General features: G+C 43.2%; 2 protein-coding genes across 3 annotated transcripts in view; one reads left to right on the forward strand and one right to left on the reverse strand.

Annotated features, from left to right (window-relative positions):
• The window catches only part of LOC123970275 (voltage-dependent T-type calcium channel subunit alpha-1I-like), a 46,368-nt gene extending 42,461 nt beyond the window's left edge, over nucleotides 1-3,907 (forward strand). Inside the window, exon 35 of the mRNA XM_046048266.1 lies at nucleotides 1,379-3,907. Coding sequence (XP_045904222.1) covers nucleotides 1,379-2,071 — 693 coding nt within the window. The 3' untranslated portion in view covers nucleotides 2,072-3,907. The remainder of the gene's footprint in view (nucleotides 1-1,378) is intronic.
• Nucleotides 3,908-4,295: 388 nt separating this feature from the next.
• Nucleotides 4,296-17,539, reverse strand: LOC123970265 (synaptogyrin-1-like). Of its 2 annotated transcripts, none has more exons than XM_046048253.1 (4): nucleotides 17,435-17,539; nucleotides 15,649-15,883; nucleotides 14,525-14,670; nucleotides 4,296-5,254 (listed from the first exon to the last, which is right to left on the reverse strand). In XM_046048253.1, the coding sequence occupies exons 1-4, from the start codon at nucleotides 17,537-17,539 to the stop codon at nucleotides 5,027-5,029; spliced, it is 714 nt and encodes a 237-aa protein (XP_045904209.1). In that variant the 3' UTR covers nucleotides 4,296-5,026. The 2 variants fall into 2 exon arrangements, with proteins under 2 accessions (XP_045904209.1, XP_045904210.1); XM_046048254.1 differs by lacking the exon at nucleotides 4,296-5,254 and adding an exon at nucleotides 14,200-14,363.
• Between the last annotated feature and the right edge of the window lie 1,473 nt (nucleotides 17,540-19,012).

Here is a 19,012-nt window from a genome sequence, read left to right on the forward strand (position 1 = left end):
CCGACAGTTGATCTTTTCTCTCCAAGTTGCTTTCCGATTCTCTTGTAGCCCATCCCAGCCTTGTGCAGATCAACAATCTTGTCCCTGATGTCCGTAGAAAGCTCTTTGGTCTTGCCCATGGTGGTGATGTTGGATGCTGGTTGTTTGGGTGTTGACAGGTGTCTTTTATACAGGTAACGAGGCGAGGCAGGTGTATTTGATGTAGATAATTGGTTGGGATTGGGGCTGTGTCTTAAAGAAAGACTAACTGGCTTGTAGGAGCCAGAATACTTGCTGTTTGGTAGGGGGTCAAATACTTGTTTTTCCTCATCAGATGGTTATCAATTTTAATAAATTCATATGATGTGATTTTCTGGAATTTTCTTTGGGATTCTGTCTTTCACTGTTAGAATGTACATATGATTAAAATTGTAGATTGTTGCATTCTTTGTAAGTGGGCAAACCTGCAAAATCAGCAAGGGGTCAAATACTTATTTCCCCCACTGTATATATATATCTGTCTATCTACATATATATGTCTGTCTTTTTTATCAAAACAAAGAAAAGTCCCATTTTTATTTCATGCAGAGTACAATTTAATATACATGGGTATCTTCGCCAGTAATGTGTTGTTTTAGACGGATTTTTTATTAAATAATGAAATATGTGGGGTTATTCTGTAGATTTCTGAATGTGACTTGTATTTAAGGAAGAGTGGGGTGGAGCGTTTGTCAGAAGTGATGTCATTCAACTGCAGTATTCCTACAGTATAACAATATATATTTTACACTATTTAGTAATAGTTTTAGATTTGCTGTCATATAGGAGAAATGTGTTTACATTTTGAAAGGATGATGGTAAGAAAATTTAGGGCTCGAAACTAACTTTTTAACCACCTTCTCAAAACTCAAAAGGGGGAGCATCAACATCGTTCCACAGCAGCCACACTGACAAGGCTGCCTGCAGATGTGTCCGCAGACATTTTATGTATAGCGGCCTCATGACTGCTGGAATCAGCCTTTGCTGATGATCTCAAAATGCCAGATATTGTCCCAGTTAATTGGTCTATCACTAATTAATACACAGTGATAAAGTAGCTTTCATAAGGATTTATGCAGCAGATAGGCTACTATGATACTTGCAATGGATGGAGTCTGCTAATTGATTTTCATACTGTATGGAAATGAATGAAAACAAATTGTTGCCTGGAATGACAGGAAAAGTATATCCAAAGACCTAAAAGCAGCAAAGTAGAATATCTGTTAGCATTAATGTTTATCTTCTGCTGATGCCAAGTTATCGCATAGTGTATTTTTTATAAAATATTTTCAAAATGATTTTATTGCACAACCTAACACATAATAAAGCTTGTGTCATCTATGTGTGTTTGTGTCTGCAGAAGGCTGTGCGCTGCGACTCTTTGGATCAGAGCGGTTCAGCTGACGATCTGGCAGAGCCTAACCTCACTGTGCCCGCCATCTCTTCCACGCCACCACGCCAACGATCGTCCAGTGTACACACACTGAAATATAAACACCCCCAGAGGGTCATCTCATGCAGGAGTCACAGCCGGAGCTACAGTGAAACCACTGGACAAGAACATGTACGTGAGCAGGCCATCTGTGGCTTGCCACCAGAAACAGATGTCGAGAAGAGGCCTGTCAGCCCTCAGAGCCTGTCCAGTCTGAAGGTCCCCAGTGTTGAATCCACCTTATCAGCGCAGCTTTGTAGCTCCAGCCCCCACCCCAGCTCCGACCCCAGCGCCCAGTTAGACGACACCGACGAGGAAGTCAGACGTATTAACAGTTCTGTTCACACACACTCACACACACAACTTCCTCCCAGCTCCTCACACAAAAGCAGACACCTTACCCCAAGCCCCGAGGAGCACAGGAGCCGCCTAAGCCAATCTGTGTCTCCAGTGTCGGGCAAGAACAGGAAGCAGAGGATGAGCCCGCCACCAGGAGAACAGCCAGTTACTATGGCAACCCAGCTGATGGACAGCCGTGTTGATTTAAGAAGGCGGACTATGTCATTTGACGCCACAACCCCCTCTCCTAATCAACCAGAGGGAAGTTCTGTGGATGACTAAATAAAGGTGCTGAATTGGTTATTCTATACTTAAGTGGAGGAGCCTGATGTGCTGCTGAAGCACACGAGAGGGGCGGGAGCCGCAATCCAAAACAGGAAGGAGACTTGTTACCTGTTTTGGGCCCCAACCCGTCGCCTCGTCCCAATCAATCACAAGATTTTCACAGGGTGTGTGAGAACTCTTATTGACTGTATGTGTATGAGTGTGTATGTGTTCAAAGATGCACACAAGAAGACGTTTCCTTTTCTTCTATCATAGTCCTAGCTTTAGTTCTGACATAGTACTCACTCTCCTGCTATATTTACTCAAACACTAACCTTCCCCTTGCTTGCTCTGCTCCTTCTTCCCTCATTTTTATTATTTTCCCTGCACATCACAGCCTCGGTCAGTGTACGAGACAAAATTACCTGAAAGGTGCAGTACAGATTAAGTTACAGACTGATCTGCTTATGTGCACATGGTGATGATGACAATGAAACAACACAGCTCAATTACTTTCTATAAAATATCAGAAAGAATAGAAAAAGGTTCATCGTAATTTCTAAAGGTGACATCTTCAACTAGCTTTTTTTTGTCCCACCATGAGTCCAATATCCTTATCCAAAAATATTCAATTCACTACACACATCATGTTATAATGGAAATGCTACAAATCTCCACATTTAAGAGGCCTGAACCATCAACTATTTTGTATTTTTGCTTAAAAATTGATTGATTTGCCAGAACTGTTTCCTTTAAGTACAATTTCCCAATTTCTCGCTCTGTTGTGCAGAAATTAGTTTATGTTTACAAAAGAAAATGATTTTTAAGTGAGAAACTTTAAAGCTAAAGCTAAAAGATAATTTTATATGTAAATGCTTTATTTGTAATTGCACGCTTATATAGATTGGTGCAGGCACATTAGAGACTTATTCCTCCCCAAAAAATGATTTGTGCAGCAGCTTCTTAAAAGTCAAGCAAAATAAGAATCTTATCTCTAAGTCAGAGTTTTTGTTTTTTAATGACTGATTTTTTTGTACGTCTTAACCTACGGTAAACTGCCACTGGAAGTTGCTTGATCATTCTCAGATTGCAACCAAACATGGGCATCTTTGTGATATTTGAGAAACCTCCCACGCCTGAATCCACCCAACCCTGACAGTCAAAAAAATCAATTTGCGCTTAGATCCTCTGAGTTAAAATCGTGTAGTGTGGCCTAGGCTTTAGTAGTTTCTACCTCGCTTTTTTCCTGATCCCACCCATTCGAATTTTCAGTCAGCTTAGTTTCTCACCCCCTCCACTTTCCTTTTCTCTGTCTTAGTATTCTCAGGGTAGAGGTAGTTCAGAGGCAGGTGAGTTTGAAGCATGTGATCAGAGGTCTGCAGAGTTAGATTGCCCCCTGCTGTCTGAAGCTGGAGCTTGCCTGTCTCTCCTGAAGTCTGAAGAGAATATACTGTGGGTGCGAGGTGAAATTTAGACAGAAGCAGCTGTTCAGAAGGGCTTATTCAAGTATTTCAGCCAGAAAAAGATTATATTTTATTAACAGTGATGATATGAGAACTACAAAGGTGAATTTGTAGTTTTCTTCTCAGAATATGAATGTCAATGTATCTGGTTCTGGTGATGATGGATGAAGATGTCAGCATAATAGGATGTTGATTATGATGATGATGATGATGATGCTGATGCTGCTGCTGCTGCTGCTGATGATGATGATGATGACTCCAGAAAATGCAAATGTTCATAATATTATATAAAGCTCCTGCAGAATGAAAGCAGGGAATGATATACAGGAAGCTCACCTGCAGTCACATTATTGGACAGTGCTGGAATAAAACCACTTCCTGTCTGACTTTCCTTTGACTCCATAACCTTGTTTCTAAATCTGTCCTTTCCCCCTATATAAAGAGGTTAAAAAAAACACAGTTTGATGGGTTGAAGTCCTTCAACGTGAGCTGCTTAATCCAAAAATAAAGCTAACACACAGCTGCTGCTGCTGCTGCTGATGATGAATGCAACATAACATGAGTAGCTTATCTAATTATGGTACTCCCGCAGATGTTGATTAATATGCTAAAACACATCCTGTCACAAATTGCAAAGAAGAAATTATTTAAAGATGATGTGAACAAATGCAGTCTCAGCTCTTGTAGTGGTGGTGGTGAATAGATTTTATTTTTCATTTTACCACTTCAGCATATCACAATAAAATATTTAATCACATGAATATTTCACATCAAAACACTACAGCATTCAGAATGCATTAAGCCTTTATTTCCTTGCCAGGAAAACGTACCAATTTCTGCAAGTTCTGCCACCTTTCTCGCTTCCTCACAATCTATTGGTCAAGCTGCCTATCTGTCTCAGTTTCATCCAATGGGAGGCCAAAAGTCTGCAGGGAGGCTTCTGATTGGTCAAACTGACTGAAGGCAATCAGAAGAAGATAAACTGCGCTGCACAGCTTTACTGTCTCCATATTACCTCCATATTTCCTTCACCTTGTTTCCATTTATAAGGCAGATGGAGCATCATCACTGATCTACATTTTGTTAATCTGCACCTCACCATATGAACATGCAGTCAAGGCATGTGTGTGTGTGTGTGTGTGTGTGTGTGTGTGTGTGTGTGTGTGTGTGCGTGCATGTGTGTGTGCTTCTAGGTGTATATACATGTGTTTCCAGGTGTACATGTATAATATCTGTTTCCAGGTGTGAGTGACTACAGCTGTGATTGCGTGCGTCAATATATGTGTGTAAGTGTGTGTGCATGAACAGAAGACAGTACGGAGAGTTACAACTAACTAAGCTGAGCCAGCAGTTGCCATGGTGAAAATAGATCATACATCACATGACCCCAAAATCCCACCAATCCCAGGAGAGGTTGAAAAGCCGCTAATCTGGAAGGCAGGAAGTTGTCCGTGCCCGCGTCGTATGCAGTATCGTTCAACTCACACCTCCTCTTACTGTCTGTCTATCTCTAGAAGGCAGGAGCCACGGGTCTCTGCTGTGTGAGTTTCTGGGGGTCCAGGGTTTCAGTAAAGGGCGGGGCTTGATAGGGGTTGGTGGTTACTATTGTTGCTCCATTGGCGATGGGGTACGGTGTGGCTCGAGCATTGCTGGGGGCAGGATCCAGGTGTTGCCATGTGAACAAGTTTGTGTTGCTGCCAGTTAAGAAGCGCCGCAGTGCACTCAATGTCAGTACAGCCTGTTAGTAACACACACACACACAAATTAGCAGAGGCTGTTAGTTACGCACTGACTGCATTAGAAACACACGATTAAATTTACAGCCCTTTTAGACAGTCTTCAGCCATGCTAACAGCTCTGAGAGGTTGTTTAGACAGCTTTGAGCTAAACGCTAACATCAATGTTCTGACATGCTCACAATGACAATGATAACATGCTGGTGTTTATCAAGTTCCCCATTGTAGTTTGGCTTGTTAGTATGCTAACATTTGCTAATTTGCGCTAAACACAAAGTACAGCTAAGGCCGGTGGGAATGCCATTAGTCTTTAAGGTATTTGAGCTCAAACAAACGGATTGGACAAATGGAAATTTTGACCTGATGGATGGCTCTACATGAAAAGTTATGGGATCACCAAAGTCAGTAGGATTCATCCTCTGGAGACCATGAGTGCCTGTATAAAGTTTCATGGCAATCCATCCAATAGTTAGAGAGAGAGATATTTCAGTCTGGCCCAAAGTAGTGGACCGACCAACATTGTCATCATAGCCACTCCTCTAGCGTGGCTAATCCCTTAATCTAGGGATTCCCATAACCTAAACTTTTAAGAACCTTTTGAGGCTTTGGTTCTAGTTTCGTCCATACGTGTCCACTGTATACAGCGTTTACAAATTGGGACGAAAGGATATACATCATAGCTGGGGCTGGCACTAGCTTGTCTGTGAAATCCAGTGTGTCGAATCACTTGGTGATTTTCTCCGCCAGATCCATTGTGATCCATAATTTTTCTATAATCTTGCTATAATCCTTTTAAAGTTTTCCCTGCACTGTTTGGCTTTGTGTTGTATTTGCATTTCTGCCAGACACTAAAAAATCTTCTGGTACACATTTTCACTGACTCTTTCTGAATTGCATTCTCCATTGTTCTTCTTTGTTAAAGTATTGGTTGTCCTGTTCGATACAGATTCAGTGGTAAAACAGTGGTTACTGTTGTTGTTTTTCTTGTAGTCATCCTTGTTATGATGTACAAACATATCTGCTAGCTTAATCACAGTCAACAGTGCTGATGGCAACCTGAAAGTTTCTGGAACTTGCATTTATTATTACATCCTCAGTATTTCCGGGAACAAAGTGAACAGAGCAACTGAAACAAAAGCAGAACCCATGAGAATGTTCACGTTACATTACATTTCATCAAGTTTCTGTAGTGGAATAGGAAAGGGATATTTCATAAACCTGGACACATTAACAGTTTGGTTAGAAGGGAACTCAAAACAGAAAGGAGGAATGAAGAAAGAAAAGACCTGCAATTTAAGATTGTACTTGCATAAAATCATACTCAACTTTTAGTCCTTAGTATGTGTTAAACTCCAAAAAAGCTGCATCATCCATTTCCCATAATGCAACTTGAGAGCATATTATAGTATTACATCCCTCACTGCTTGGTAAATCCCCTCATCTTTCAAACTGCATGCAAAGGCAGATCTTTTGTTAAAAGTTAGTCTCACACACTCAACTCAAGCTGAGACAACCCTAATGACATTAGTCTGGAGGGTTTCTGAGATAGAATAGTAGTAAACCAACTTTGATGTGCAAAATCAGTAGACTTCCCTAAATAGTAGTCAAAGTCAAAGAAACATTCATTTCGTTCTCTGTCACATTCTATAAATCCTCTAGAGAAGAACAATTTCTCACAGAACTATTGGGGGAAAATAACCTGACACACTAAAAAAAGATATTTTGTAATTGTACTTCCTTGACACAATTACAACTTAACCTCTCTACATCTTCTGACAATGAGATAAATGCCTGCTATAGGTTTGGTGGTAAGTGTGTTTTAACAGGCTCCACTGAGTTATCAATGGATAATAAATCAGTTGGTTTCTGTCTGACTGGCAGTGTTTTCTGGTTTTGCAATTCTTTTTTAAAAAAAACTTTTATTTAACCTGGAAGGCCTCGCCAGGAGCAGCTCTTTTTCAGCACAATCCTGTTCATAAGCCCACAGACTCACACCTGGACAGTAGAACGTCTCGGATTACGTATGTAACCCTTGTTCCCCGAGAAGGGGAATAAAACACTGCGTCGGTGACGACACTATGGGAACGCCTCTCGGCGTGGCAGGGCTGAACTATGAATGAAACTACTCCAATCCTATTGGTGTTGCTAGAACGGTAGTGTGTGACGGCGTAACCGGAGGGGTATATAAGCACGCCGGCACACAGGACACATTAGTCCTTTTCTATGAAGCAAGGCACTCCAGGCGGGGTGAGGATCTGATGTGCCAGTTTGCTTAACGGTGCGCGAGCGCAGACCCCCCTGGCGATTCAAATAGGCCACCACTGCCGTATTGTCGGTTCTGACAAGGATGTGGCGACCGCGGAGAGCGGGCAGAAAACTCCTCAGAGCTCTGAATACCGCCAACATTTCCAGGCAATTTATGTGCCAGGAGAAATGATGCTCCTCCCAGGAACAGTGCACGTGGGGCTGGTGGCTGTTGTTATGCATAGGTCCCCGGTGGCACCCTGAAGCGGAGAACCGCCAGGGAAACTCGCCGGCGACCCACGGTGTGTGAGCCCGATCGTTTTCCAGCTGCAACCCCTTGAGGCGGGCAGACTGGTGAGAGCTCGCTGGCGGCTAGCGTGTCCCGAGCGCTAAGACGGCGGGAAAGCCTTGCCCACCAAAGCGGATGTCGTCCGACACGGCTTGGTGGGGAGCGGCGTCTGAAGGAATGAAGCGAGGGTGGGAGAAAGATAGCTCGCGAGTGCTTCCTCCACCTGAGGCATCGTTCCAAAGCTGTGCTGCTTAGTTTCTGTCACGCTGCTGTAGTCCAGCAGAGGGGACGCAGTCAGCCGTGCAGAGCAGCTCTTTTTTTTTTTTTTTTCGGGCTGTTCCATGATTTACATAACTCATTGTGTAAATCAGGAAAGAATGGCGAGGATCGACGCGGGGGTGGCGCTCGGGCTGCAGAAAAGCTCATTGAGGTTACTGCTGGCCCGCGGCTCCTGCCCCGCCTCTCATAGCTGGGCGCGAACTGATGACGTTGGCCCGGCTCCCGGAAGTCATCCTCCGTGATGCTAAGCACGTCTAGCTCCTCAGAATCAGACTGTGCAAGCCTCTCCAAACTCATACCTCAGGCGGGAGAAGCCAAGAAACGGGCTCCCGAACGGGGAAGAGAGGAGGCGGAATCAGCAGACGAGGACCGGAAAAAGGCCTCGGCCGTCCCGACATCCCTCGGAGATATCACGCTGCGATCCCCATGACCGTAGCCGCTGCAACACCTCAGCAACCTGAGGGCCTGAGCCACGGGGAGAGCGCATCCGACCGTCTTCCGAAAGAGAGCCGCACGAGACCTCAGCACCCACAGGGACCGAGCCTCGCCATGGCCGCAGGCAGCCCCCTCGAGAGCTGCCTTGGCGTGCGACATACCCAGCCGCGATGTAGCGTGGGCATGGAAAAACACATTGTCGGAACTGATTACCAGACATGGTCTCTACTGCTTCGTCAGGATTTCCAGGTAAGACAACAACTTTCTCGATAGTGGAGCTTCCAAACATACTCGAGAGTGCCTGCTGAATAGAAAAATGCTAATGTGTCCTGTGTGCTGGCGTGCTTATATACCCCTCCGGTTACGCCGTCACACACTACCGTTCTAGCAACACCAATAGGATTGGAGTAGTTTCATTCATAGTTCAGCCCTGCCACGCCCAGAGGCGTTCCCATAGTGTCTACCAACGCAGTTCGAGTTCCCTTGAAGGGGAACCACAGTCTAAGCAGCTCAACTGGAGCAGTTAAAGGTTAAGGGCCTTGCTCAAGGACACCTTGGGCACTATGGAGGTTATTATTGGGTCAGAATTAAAACTAAGTCTAAAACGTCTCAATTGAAAACTAAAAGTCTAAATAAAAAATGCATTTATTATTTAGGATTGGGCATTTCGTATTTATTTATTGATTTTCAGTAGAATTACATCATGATGATATGATCATACTGTGTAATCATTTTTTTATACACATGAAGATTTTTTTTTTATGCTGTTTCTGATCCTGGCTCATGGCTCACTGCAATGAGCATCAGTTTGATTACCTTATATGTGATACATATACTGTATATAAATACAGTGGTGGACAGCAACTACAAATTAGAGGTATTTGTACTTTACTTTAGAGAAATATTGTACTTTTTACTTCATTACATTTATCTGGCCGCTTCAGTTACGGTAGTTAATTTACAAAGTAAGATTTTTACAAACAAAACATAAGACGAGTTTAAAAAATATGATCTTTTGTTATAAATTAAACTACCCAATAGTTTGTACAAGTACAGCTAGATTGACAGAAATTTAATTGGCAACTATCTTGATATATGATTTAAGTCATTTTTTAATGTAATTACATTTGATGGCTCCAGCTTCACAAATGTGAAGATCAAAATTACAATCAATTAGTAGAAAAAATAATCAACGGATTAACCCATAATGAAAATAATCTTTAATTGTAGTCTGATACTACAGAGTTCAACTTTAACCAACTACAACAGTAAAATCCTGCTTCTATTTCATTCTTCCTGACCGCCAGAGAAGGTGCTTAACACTGGATGTTATCCGTCTTGCGCACGCGAAGGTCGAGTATTTAATATAAACAAAGTCACCTGTGACCTGGGATGATGCGGGGCGTAGCTTATATAAGCCCAATAATTTGCGAAAGCAGGTTGATTTGAAGGAAGGAAGGAAGGAAGGAAGGAAAGAAGAGAGAATAGCCATCATATTGTCGCTAGAAGCCCTGCAATGCGTGGTTGAAGCTATGGTTTCATCTTCCAAGTGCTGCGGTTAATGAGTACGGCTACGCTCCAAAACCTGCTGTTAGATCGGTGTTTTCACCAGCAATCAGCACGGGTTGAGGACAAGCTAGCGCGTGTCTCTCCAGCTGTAGAGTTAGGCTGGTGAGGGAAGTGTTTGCTTAGTTAGAGATAAGTTGTTGTTTTTTTGAGTGAGGAGGCTGTTTTGGGGTCTCCTTGACGCCTTTGTTACTGATTGTTTCATGCTTACCGGTAATTCTTAGTTGAAATTGTAGGCTCTGTGCTGAGTGTTTTTGTTAAAAGCATGTCAAGTACACTTTAATTTATCCTTTGGTAAAGAGCGTTGGCTCCCCGGTAGTCTTTACAGCCACATATATGGGTGATATTTTTTTTGATTATTAAGTGAAGGACAGTTATTTAATTTGAGTTAAAATAAAGACTCTCTGACTCTCATAAGTGTTTTCGCTTATGGGTACAAATTTACTTTTATTGTTAAAATGAGCAGTTGTTTTTGATCTGTAATTTTGTGTTTTCGCTCGTGGATAACAGTTATTGTTTTGGAAAAAATATATATACAAGCTGCATAAATATGCAGGGTCGCACCATATTAGGGTTGCTCCTGCATGACTCCACTGCTGGCTGCTGATGGCCATGATGAATACCCCACGTGCCTCAGTGATACTCACTTGAGAGAGGGGCTGTCTGACAGTCAGTGCATGAATTGCAGTGTTATGCCACGGGAACTGAAGTTAGTTCGGCTAGCGGAAGTGGAAGGACTGCAGCTTGAAGGCCAGTTGCCTTCATCTGGTGTGGCCTCACAGGTGCGGAGTATACATAGTCTTCCCCCACTTTCAGGTGCCCCCCTAGAAAGAAAGCCAAGAAGGTGGATGGTTTGGCAGCCAAGGTAGACTCACTAGCCTCAGAATTCGCTGAGATTAAGAGGTTGCTCCTTAACCTTCAGCCAGGCAGGTGGGCTGCAACCAGTGTGGACTGCCCAGCCGGGAGCCCCACCCCTCAGGGATGGGATGACAATGCCCTATCTACGAGGGCTTCCTTCAGCCAGTTCTGCAAGGACAGACCTGGGCAGGGAGAAGTGGAGGATTCCACCCATGGTTCTAACACTGGTTCCCAGCAGACGGGGAGCGGGTCCAGAGCAGGCTCAGAGGCTGCCCATGCCACAATTAAGCCAGTGGTCTGTATGGCACTGGCTCGCTTGGGCTTGGATGAAGCACCAACTGCAGGTACCACAACTAATGCATTCTTTAGGCATCTCTCGCCTGAGGCCGGTTTGTCTGAGCCACCTTCCCAGCCATACATTGAGGAGCTCTACAAATGCTGGCCAGACCCCAAAGCTTTTTCTCACCACACAACTGACGGCAGGGCCTTGGCTGCCATGCAGAATGCCAGCAATTACGGGCTGGGCCAGATGCCGGCTGTGGAGCCAGTTATCGTGTCCCTCATTGTGTCACCCACTGAAGTGTTGAGACCGGATGCTCGCTGTCCTAGGCCACAGTGTCGCATTACGGATGACTTTCTGATGAGGGGTTATGATACAGCGGTGCGCATGGGCCATATTGGAAACTCTCTTTCCCATCTGATATTGGCTCTGTCCCAGTCTCTGCAATCCTCTGGCGTGGATGCTTCCGTCCAGAGCCTCAGTGATGCAGCTTTGCAGGCGTTTGCCCTTATGACCAGAGAGTTTGGTAGGCTAATGGCAAAACTTACCTTGGCCCGTCGCCAGGTCTGGCTAGCCCAATTCCCAGGCAGGCAGGAGGGCCCTGCGCACTCTCCCTGTAGTACCAGGGGAGCTGTTCGGCCCAGCAGCGCAGCAGGCTTTGGAGCGGGGAATCCAGGCTAACCAAACTAGGCAGCAGTTTGCTAGCCTTCAGGGGTCTACACCCCTGACACCCTGGCAACAGTCGCCCTCAGATGCCAGCTCGTCCCGGTAGCTACCCACGGGCTTCACAATCCTTCGAGCGGTCAGATCAACACCGTGAGGTACCAACACAGTTTGCGCCTCAGACGCAGAGGGGTCAGGGCACAGGCTTTACTCAGTTTATTTTCTGATTCCAAAAAAAGAGGGTGGGTTTCGCCCTGTACTGGACTTATGGGGGCTAAACAAATTTCTGAAAGAGTTGCCTTTCCACATGCTGCGTACAACAGATGAGCTCCACAAAATTGGTTCACATCCATTGATCTGAAGGACGCATATTTTCACGTCCCGATAGCGATACATCATAGGCAGTATCTTCGCTTTGCATTCGAAGGCATGGTCTATCAGTTCAAGGTGCTCCCATTCAGGCTTTCCCTAGCCACAAGGGTCTTCACGAGGTGCATGCGGGCAGCACTGGCCCCGATGCAAGCCAATGGTATGCAGATCCTCCCATATTTGGACAACTGGCTTGTTTGTGCTCCGAGCCAGAAACAGGTGGAGCAGGAAACTGCCTCCCTTCTATGTCATGTGACAAGGTTGGGCCTTACCGTCAATTACGCCAAAAGTTGTTTGATACCCAGCCAAAGGGTGGTGTTCATTTGATTAACCCTGGACTCCTGTCACATGCTGGCCTTCCCAACGCCACGGCGGGTAGGGGCCATACTCCAGCTTCTCCGTCATTTCCAGAGGAACAGGAGGTTGAGGTACAGCCTTTTTCTCAGGTTGATGGGTTGTTGACCTCTGTAACATCAGCTGTGTCACTGGGCCTCCTGTATTTATGACCCTTCCAAATTTGGATCAATGTCCTCCATTTAGATTCGCAGTTATGTTATATGCAGTTATCAGTTTGGCGCTGCACGAGTTCCTGCCGTATTTAAGAGGCAGGCATGTTCTTGTTCGATCCGACAACACGTCAGCAGTCTACCATGTAAATCAGCAAGGGAGCACCAGGTCGGCCATGTTGCTGCAGATGGCACGGCAACTCCTGGTATGGGCTTTCCGCCGCTTGGCCAGCCTCAAGGCCAGCCTCAAGGCCGGCCTCAAGGCCATGTACTTGCCGGGGCCACAGAACGTGGTGGCAGACTACCTCTCCCACCCGAGGGTGGTAGAGGAAATATGGGGCAAATATGGCACAGCAGAAGTGGACCTGTTTGCCTCAGAGTCCACAACCCACTGCTCCCTTTGGTTTTCACTGAGGGAGGAAACGAGTCCGTTGGGACAGGATGCCCTGGCACACCCGTGGCCAGATCGTCTCCTCTATGCCACTCCACCATTCCCACTGATAACGGTTATGTTGCACAGAGTGCAGCAGAGCAACCACAAGCTCCTGTTGGTGGCCCCGAACTGGCCAGGGAGACTCTGGTTTCCAGTGATGCACAAGCTTTTGAACGGGGTCCCATGGTGCCTTCCCAGGAGGTGAGACCTGCTGTTGCAGCTGGGGGGCCACATCTGGCATCTGAGCCCGAAACGCCTGCAGCTATGGGTGTGGCCCTTGAGGGGCCTGACCCGTTCCTCGAATCGTGTGACCAGGCACAAGTGGAAGATTTTTTCGGAGCTCATAAAGCTCCTGAAGATAGCTCCTGAAAAATCCTCTGTGCCGATAATACTGCGTTTTTTGTAGTCTTTGGTAGAGAAGAAGCTCTCCACTTCAACCTTTAGGGTCTGTGGCTGCAATTTTCTGCAATGTCATCTCACACCCTGGTGACCCGGTACCTTAAAGGAGCCCAGCAACGGAACCCCCCACGAGCTGCCATGGTCCCCTCTTGGGACCTGCCTTTGGTACTGGCTGAACCCTCTGGCCGTTCCCGGTAAGGTGGGATTCCTCGTGACGATGTTGGTAGTAGTCATCCAGTGTTATGCACTGCCTCTGGCGGACATCCAGAATTCATAGAACCGTAGTTACATACGTAACTCACGTTTTACATTAATGCATGAGTAATAATAATCTAATCATATGATTTATAAAAGTAACAGTCACTGTTTGTTTTTCTGCATTGAGTACTTTTACTTTTAATACTTTACGTACATTTTCCTAAGTAACATTTTCAATGGAGTACTTTTACATGTACGAGTTTTTTACAGGGTGTTATTAGTACTTTTACTTAAGTAAAGGATCTGAATACTTTATCTTATCTTATATTTATGTTATACATATTTTCATATCAACTTCAACCAATTATCTGCCCATTATACTTCTTTATTAGTATCACTGAATGAATCCTAACGCTACATGACAAACTTTCAGACATGCCCTAATCAACCAGTAATATACAGCTGGGTGTGTGTATGTGAGTGTGTGTTAAACTAGAGCGAGGGTGGTAGGGGTCCTAGGCAGGAGCCTCTGCTTGTCCTCCATGAAGGAAATGCTCTTAAATCTGTTCATTGCCAGCAGACATTGATAACCCTGGAATACACACATATACACAAACTCGATGATGAACACAAACACACCTGGATGTACACGCAGACAGAGGATAAGTTTACACACAGACGTGATGATGAACACAAACACACCTGGATATACACACAGACAGATGGCAGGTTTACACACATAAACATACAGACCCAGGTAAGGATGGAGAAGAAGCAGAAAGCGATGGTGGCTCGGGCGGCGTCGGAGCCCTGGGCCAATGGCAGCTCATCTGGGGAAGTAGCCTGCCACTGATTGGCCAGAAAACAGAAGCCAACGAACCACAGGAAGCTGGCAAGACCTGGAGGCGGGACACAGAGGAGTCAGAAATGGTCATTTGCATTATCTCTTAAATCTCTTCTTTCAATATACTTCCATCAGAAAGCTTATCCTTATTTTATGACTTTTTTAAAACTTGAATTATTTTTTATTTCCTTAAATATCTTTGTTTCATAACATTATTTTTATTATTTTTGAACAGTGGTAAAAGACTGTGAAGAAGTTCTGTGAAGCTCTACTTAGTTACAACACTACTTTGAGCTCAACATGCTAACAATGACAATGCTAACATTAACAGGTAGAATTTTAACCATCTTAGTTTAGGATTTTAGCAGGCCTATAATTGCTAATAAAAGAAAGTACAGCTGAGGCTGATGGGAATGTCAGTTTTGGTTTGTCATAAATCAAAGTATTGTACAAGTGTTGTACAAATTGAACATATGATGATGGTGAAGGTGATGGTGCTGAATTAAAAGTCAGGTGATTCCCGAAAGGTTTCATCTTCTATGGACCACAAATGTTTGTACAACATTTTGAAACAATTCATCTAGTAGATTACAAAGGATACAAGAAAATGTTGACATGCCGGTGACTTTAAAGTAAAAGTCAGAGGACTTTGTCATGTCCTCTGTTTGAGGTTGCCAGATGGCCAGCAGGGACTCTAGGAAGTCACTGCATCCGGCCAAGAAGTAGTAGCGCACTTCAAAGTAAAGTAAACCATAATGTGTTGCTTTTACACTTTGGTTTTCATATGGATTAGACAAAGAAGATAAAACATGGTGGTTTGTGAGTTTTGAAGAAGCTAGAACGTGGCTTTTGTTACCACTGGACAGAGCAGACTGTTTCCCTCTGTTTCCAGTCTTTGTGCTTAGCTAAGATATCCTGCTGCTGGCTGTAGTTTCATATTTACTGTACCGACATAGGAGTGGTGCCTTTTTGTATCTACATAGTTTATAATATTTGTTGAACAACAGTCCATAATATTTGTGTGTATATGTACCAGAGAAGACGAGGTCCAGCAGGACAGCACGTCTTCTGTCCTTGATGCTGCTGATGGAGGGAAAGTAAATGTCCAGGATCAGGAAACAGATGCTGCCGAGGAAACAGGCCACGCCCACAGTGACACCGTAGTTACAGGCATCAGCGTTGTTGTTGAAGACGCAGAGCAAACGCTCGCTGCCGATGTTGATGTAGCCCTCGTTCACGATGCAGCTGAACACCACCATGGAGAAAATCTACAGGGAACGACATGTGGGCCGATTTATTATCTAACGAGTAGAAGAGAATGAACTCACACTGGAGTATGAATGCCTTTCATTCCTCATGCATGCCACACACACCACACACTTCAAGACACAAAGATATACTTCTCTTCTCTAATTATGTAAGCGTTTTAAAAGTTTTTAAACGTTTTTCCCAAGTAGTTATATAGCCATGCAGATAGTTTTCGGGGTAATCATTTTTTTTTTCATGCAAAAATACATTCATAGGTTTCAGCTTCCCAGTTGTGAGTATTTTCAGAGTCATATAATTTTAATTGAATATCTTTAAGTTCTTTAAGCTTTGTGCTCTTGATCTGACAAAACAAAACATTCAAAGACATTAATTTAGGTGTTTTGGAAATTATGATGGACATTTTAACTATTTTCAGACATTTCTTAGAGCAAACGAGTGGATTAGCTGAGAAAACAATCACCAAAACTTAACAATAATTAAAATGAACACAATCAAGTTATCTCACATTTTATAAACCAACAGTGTATAAATACTTTGTTACAAGTAAAAGTCCTACATTCAGAATTTTACAAAAGTATTGGAATCAATAATATACCAGTAAAAGTAGAGTACCAAAATTAAAACAGAATGTCCCATTTCAGACTAATGTATATTATATCACAGATATTAAGCTGTATAGCTTAATCAATAATAATACATCCTTTGTTGATTTGCATGTTGTATTAACAATCTGAATCTGCAAAATAACAAGTACGCCTAATGTCAAATAACTGTAATACAGTAAAAGTACAATACTGTTTTCCAAAATGTAGGGGAGAAGAAGTGCAAGGTAACATAACATGGAAATACACAAGTAAAGTACAAATACCTCAAAATTGTACTAAATTACAGTACTTCAGTAAATGTAGGCCCACTTAGTGTCATTCTGCCACTGCTGACCTGTTCCACTTTGTAATATCATCATCACTGTAAGTTATGTTCTTTGTTTTAAGGAGAACGCCAAATTGTTTGTGCCAAATCATGTTAGACTGAACAAACACACAGAGAGACAGAGGACAGACAGAGTGTGCTTCTGTTAACTTGCTCTGCCTCCTCTAAAACCAAAGTGTTCCTTCAGTGCAGATTAAATGCTGTATGGTGACTCAGAGCTGCACAGCATCACACCAGAGAGACGAGAGAGAGGTGTTGCATTCCGGTTAGCGGGCATTTAAATCCAAAGCGCTCACATGAGCTCAATCCAGACACAAAAGAGGCTCCAGATAAACATATGGTAATTTGACGCTGGCCCTGAATCTCCAGAAGCTGCATCACTCAAATGATTTCTGTTTATTGAGCTGAAATGAACAGCACAGCAGAAATTTAACCTAACAAAATTGAGCAATTTAATACAAATAGCCTACTAATATATAATAATCCTGACTGGATAAAAGACACAAAAAGCGAGAGACACAGATAATGTGAATGAAAGAGAGACAGGCAGGGGGTGGATGGTGTGCAGGAAGGTAGGCCTGTCCATTGGTATCAAACCACACGTTGCAAAGGAGGCTTACCCACGACATCAGTCTCAGGATGGTCCGGGGATGCGTGAAGAACGCGACCGGATCGAAGGAGAAGCTCCCAGCCTTCCCGGCGCCATACGCGCCCGCTGCCTGCATCCCTCCGGCTTTCTGCTGCCAGCTGAGAGAACGAGAGGAGACGGTCAGAGAGCTGCGCGCAGCGGCGGCGTCCTGTAGCCTCCGTGTGAAGTCACACCGCGTCACTGAGAGCAGATCACTGGCTGCACCGCAGAATTAACTGGCAGTGCTCATTATAGGTTTGCATTTAATTAGTGAATTTATCCCATTGCTGTGTGCCCAACCTTGTTTATGTTTTTTGTTTATATTTTAAGCTTATAAAGAGGATGTTAATTATCTTTTTTTTCTAAAAGAAGATATATGTATGCTAAAGCGAGCCTATGCTAACCTAAATTTCCCATGCAAGCTACTGTTGGGGATGGGGTTTTTGTCAGTAGGACTATTATCATTTATCAACTCCCAGTGGGCCCATATCAATGGTGAAAGAAGTACTTAAGTAAAAGTAGTATTACCACAGCATAGAAACAAATAAAAATCATGCATTAAAAAACATAATATAGACAAGTGCCACAAGTAAAATGCAATGTCTCATTTCAGAATAATGTAGGCTATATTACTTTATTGGATTAAAATTATTGATGCATTAATGTGTACATCTCTTTAATATTACAAAAGGTAGAGCAAAATGTAACTTTCTATACTTCTGTGTAGCTTCATCCATTACAACACATTGTAATGTAATTTGATTTTTATTTTGTATTAAAAAAATTTAAATTTGCAAACTTAATTTGTCAAATAAATGCAGTGGAGTAAAACGTGCAACATTGGCTTCCAAAATGTAGTGGAGTAGAAGTACAAAGTAAAATGGAACCTCAGAAGTGTACTTAAGTAGCCTACAGTACTAGTCTCAAACCCATCTGTTCCTACCGAAGACATAAATCTTTAAAAATGTCTCACAAATGTAGCTTCATTAAAAAAAAAAAGTTATTTCTGGGCTTTTACGAACATTACTCTTACTGGAGAAAATAGTTTATTTGTTCTGGACTATTTTCACCGGCAGATTAATACACTTTTGGTGCATTTGTGAGTATTATAGTCTTTGTTCATGGTAATGAAAGAATGTGTCATCCAGAGCAACAGTGTAGTTCAATGATGTGTTTTTAGTAGTTTCTGGACAAAAATTAAGCTCCATGACATGAGCCACAATCAGACCAGGCCACACAGACAACACTTGTTAATAGGATCAATTCATTTTTGGTTTTGGTCTTATCACGGGAAATGTTGACAACAAAAAATAAATTGAATATCACCAACCTTATTCTATAATATAATCGCATAGCATGAACAAAGTTTTCTATAGGAATCCTTTAAATGTGTTTTTGTTTTTTAAAATGGGGGCAAGATATGTACTGAACAGGCTATTTTACCGTTCAAGAATACACTTGTTACTGCTCTCTGGTGGACAAGTGTCATGGAGACATTGTTTCTAAATTACCTCAAACATATCTTTGGCATTTCTTTACTGCAATGTTTTAGTAGCAAATATGAAATATC

This window comes from Micropterus dolomieu, linkage group LG04 (genome assembly GCF_021292245.1).
Source record: "Micropterus dolomieu isolate WLL.071019.BEF.003 ecotype Adirondacks linkage group LG04, ASM2129224v1, whole genome shotgun sequence".
Taxonomy (NCBI): domain Eukaryota; kingdom Metazoa; phylum Chordata; class Actinopteri; order Centrarchiformes; family Centrarchidae; genus Micropterus; species Micropterus dolomieu.